The sequence below is a fragment of the Gavialis gangeticus genome, unplaced genomic scaffold (assembly GCF_001723915.1).
Source record: "Gavialis gangeticus isolate Ggan-Ray unplaced genomic scaffold, GavGan_comp1, whole genome shotgun sequence".
Lineage (NCBI taxonomy): Eukaryota > Metazoa > Chordata > Crocodylia > Gavialidae > Gavialis > Gavialis gangeticus.
The window spans coordinates 187,286,481-187,290,885 of NW_017729032.1; the positions used below are offsets into that span (position 1 = coordinate 187,286,481).

Here is a 4,405-nt window from a genome sequence, read left to right on the forward strand (position 1 = left end):
GATCCTTTTTTCCCTGGAGCCTGCCCCCCTCTCCCACGGCCTGGGGGTCAGCTGCTGGTGGGCCCTGAGCTGTGGGGGGCCCCAGACCTACCCTCTGCAGCGGCAGTGCCCCTCCAGGCAGCACCCGCCCACTAGCACTGCACCTGGTCATGGGAGAGGCAGGCAGGCTCCATCAGGAGGGGGGGAAGTGGGCCCCTTGTTGCTATTTTTTTTCTTGGTGAAGCCTGCTCATGTAGCAGGACTGGCCAGATGGGGTGCTAGTGGGCGGGTGCTGCCCCAGGTCGCAGGTAGCACCTGCCAGATCCAATGGTGCACGGGGCCCTGAAAGCCCAGGCGTGCTCAGGGAAGCTCGGGCTTGGTGGGCTTCCAACACCCCCTGCACCTTTCCTGCCACCTTCCCGCTGCCTGGGACTGCCCAGGAATGGGCTGGTTTGCCTCTGGTCAGTGCAAGAAGATGGTAGGAGGGCGGCTGGGTGTGCTGATGGCTGGAGAAGTCAGTGGGGATGGTGCACGGGGTGCTGGAAGCCTGCCAAGCCGGAGCTTCCCTGAGCACACCTGAGCTTCCAGCACCCTGAGCACCACTGCAGTTTGTTACATAGCAAACTAAAATACATCTGATGTGTTTTACTTTGCTACGTAACAAAGTCATTTAAGCGAAATGCGAGACCACACGCATACAGCATGACAAAATTGAAATGAAATACGCTGCTGCAGGTGTAAACATGGATGACATTAAAGTGGTGCAAAAGGGCAATTAAGCCACTTTAAAGGACAACTTTGTCATGCGTACAAGTGCCCAGGACTCTCAGCTGAAACTCTACCCAGAAATGGGAGAAAATGACTGCAAGTACCCATGAGCTGCCTCCTCTTCATCTTTAGGTGAAGGGAATGGGGCAAGGACCCAGCATAGCCCAAGAAAGAAAGTAGCATTTGCTAAGGCTGAGTTTGCCTGGGCACACAGATGGTGTACTGATTTGACATCCCCCCCCCCCAAAGTAATCAGCTTGCAGAGTTCTGTAGCTCTCTTGTACTAATACTGCAAGTACTGCACAGCTTCTGCTGGGGAGCTCTTCCTAGGGCAGAGAGGGGCACTTTTTTTCAGATGAAGTTTATTTACTGGAAAAAATTCAATTTGGGGTTGACTCAAACAATTCTCAAATTCATGCTTAAAAATGCAGAAAATTTAAATACCGCATTTTTCACATTCTCTAGCTGGAATATTTATATTCTTTCAGCCTGAAACAAAAAATTCATTTTGAAATGTGCCTAAATTTCTTTCTAAAAAGGTAAAAAACAATAAAACCTTAAAAGAAAACTTTCATTTCAAGTTGCGTGAAATATTTTAGATGACTAACATTTTCCCCCATTTTTAGATTCACACATTAAAGCAAAAATTCAATTATTGGCACATCTCTATAACTGTGTGTGGTGCATGAATGAGCAATTTGCCAGTATCGTGAAGGTGGTGATAAACTGAACTTACTCTTCATTTCTGATTTCCCTTTTTTTTTTTTTTTTTGGCAGATATGAATCAACAGCTCCTTATCATGGAAATGTTTCTGATAACTCTGATCTCCAGGGTGGTCTATAGGAAAAGATACAATGACCTGGAACTTCCAGAATGTACTAACCAGGAAACTGTGGATGACAAACCAATCGCCAAAGTCAACCTGAATGGGCAAGTTATTGGAGATGGGTCCATAAAGGTTTAAAACGGTGGATGTGCTCCTGTCTTATGAGAGCTGGACAATGCTTGTAGTCTTGCTTCAGTTTATCCTGGGATTGGTCAGAATCGTGACCAGTGTCCATGCACTACTTGGGGAGATGCCATGGCAGCTTTTATATCTTTGTATTGAAAATAGCAGATCTTCATGTTGAAACAACTCTGGAAAATACATTTGACCTATGCAGGAAGGACCAAAAAGTGGAAGCATATCCCTTTCCTTATCTTCCAGAGATAAAAAGAAAGCAAGTTTTCAGTCTCTATATAATTTCCTATTGTTTGATCACCATCAGCTTGATTAAATTATTCAGTTTAGCTATGAACTGATACAAGACATTGTTACATAGTAAATATTCATGCAAAGAGCCAACAGTAGTTAATTCAGACTTATTCTCTTTTCATGTCTCTTGTTTCTTTCCCTTGTCGCATGTGGCTTGGAATCCTCTCATTCTCTTTGTCTCTACCTGATTTTCCAGTATATTGGATACCTTGCTTTCTCCTTTCACATCCATCCTCAATTCTTACTATTTCTAGCAAGATTACAATAGCTAGTGGACCTTATTAAATGCACTGCCACACACACATACTATAAAACCTCAACAAAACCTGCTTATATTGTCCACCTACATAGTTACCAAGCTCTTGGGAAGGGAGAGCTGTCACTTTATCTGCCACTCTTCCATCCGTGAGCAATTTGTCACCATTCGCAAATATTCAGAAGTCACTAATTGTAGATGGTAGTGTGGTCTGTTGAATTGGCCGCTGGACTGGGAGGCAAAAGACGAGGGTTCTGTTGTTTGCTCTGTCACTGATCTGAGGTATCATGCTGGGCCTCAGTTTCTTCATCTACAAAATGGGAATAATGACATTTTGTGAAATGTTTGAGACCTTTGTGTAAAAATGTTACTATAAAATAAATATAGATAGAGCAGGTCCCTTTCGCAACCCCCCCTTCAAAAAACCTGAACCAGCCTGAAAATTAATGGGACATAGATATTTATTAGAATCTTTAGGCCAAATTCTTTTATCACGTAAACCTGCCAGTTAGCCACATTAAAATAAGGTTCCTTTTTTTACAAGGAATCTTTAGAAGCCAGGGTTTTTGGAAGAAGCTGATGGCTCCATTTTGATTCAGTATAAGTTCTGACATGATTAACAATTAAAAAGGGTCAGGCTTCATGTTTGTCAGGAATTCAGAGGCAGCACTTTGCACTAAAACTCAGTTTGAGCTTGCTCTGATTTTTGAGAAATCTATTTAATTCAAACTGGACATTAATGCTTTGGCCATGTCAGCAATAGGAAAATGTACCATGTTAGAAAATGTTAACTATACGTCTTATTATATGATGTACAACTTTGCCTCTAGAGTAAAATTAAGCAAATGGTTCTTTTTTGATTATGGGCAATTCAAAATAAACCTTTTTTGTTTTCATTTTGGGTTGATTTTTTTTTTTTTTAACAAAAAAATCTAGGTTAATCAAAAGGTTATTTTTGGATCAAACATTTTGGATCAAAATTTGTTTTTTAGTCTTTTAAGATTTAAAAAAAACAAATGCAATTTACAAATGAAAAGTTTCAGTATTTTCAGAATATTTTAAGCATGTTTTCCTAAATGAACAATTTGACAAACTAAAACACAATTACAAAATATTTCAATGTTGCTGAATCTGCAAGTTTCTTCAGTAATGAAGTTTTGGTTGAAAGCTTTCATTCAACACTAGACTATCCTACTAGGTTTAATTTTGTTTGACTCACACATTTTAAACATTTATGCATATTATGTTCAGAAGTATGTTAAATATATCAGTGAACATTTTTTTTTAACATGATGTATTTTCACCATAGAAAGAGCCACAGGTATGTACCTGCATACATAGGCAATAATGCTCCAATAATGTCTGTAATGTAGTACTTATCCATGTAGGATAATATTTGATAGTGTTTTTACAATGGGTTGGGCAAGTGAATGGCTGGAACTGTGGGGGAAATTAAATATTGGGAAAACTGACTATCTAGAGTCCACAATGTGCTCCTGATATATGGGAAACAGTTTAGTTGTTAGTGTTGATCAAAGAAAAAGTGTGATTTTTAAAAAAAGGTTTGGAAATTATGGCAAAAATTGTGGGTGTTTTTGTACATTAAATTAAATATCTTTTAGTATTTGTTCAGTGGGACCCATTGTTTACAGTTGTTGCAAATAATGGATCAAGCTCCTAATGTCACTAGGTTTTAAAAGTTCAATCACTTATAAGAAACAGGCAGAGAAACAGAACTATTTTAGCTCTTCCCCAACACAGTTTAGGAGTGCTATCTCAGCAAAGCAATAATTGACATTGGCCCTGCATTTGATGTACCTACTATGTGGACAAAAGGTTTAATTTCCCATCTGGCATCTGTCACACCACTGAAACATTTATTAAAATGCATTTTAAAACAATCAGTGTGAAGATAGTTTAAACATGTGTGTCACTTTAGCTATTATGCTTTTAGGGAGATATTTAATGCTTGTACTTACTAGTCATCTGTCATATTTGAACAGGAAAATGTAATGGTCAGGTAATGATTGGCAGGCAGACTTTTCAGCTGTCAGCTAAGAAGACACCTCTGATACACTCTTTCCAGTCACTAAGGTCCCAATTATGAAAGCAAATGACTATATAGAACCCTATACTTATATACAAA

General features: G+C 39.6%; 1 protein-coding gene across 1 annotated transcript in view; it reads left to right on the plus strand.

Annotated features, from left to right (window-relative positions):
• The window catches only part of LOC109302367 (organic solute transporter subunit alpha-like), a 56,633-nt gene extending 52,822 nt beyond the window's left edge, over nucleotides 1-3,811 (plus strand). Inside the window, exon 8 of the mRNA XM_019523927.1 lies at nucleotides 1,525-3,811. Within this exon, the coding sequence (XP_019379472.1) occupies nucleotides 1,525-1,712 (188 nt within the window). The 3' untranslated portion in view covers nucleotides 1,713-3,811. The remainder of the gene's footprint in view (nucleotides 1-1,524) is intronic.
• The last annotated feature ends 594 nt before the right edge of the window (nucleotides 3,812-4,405 follow it).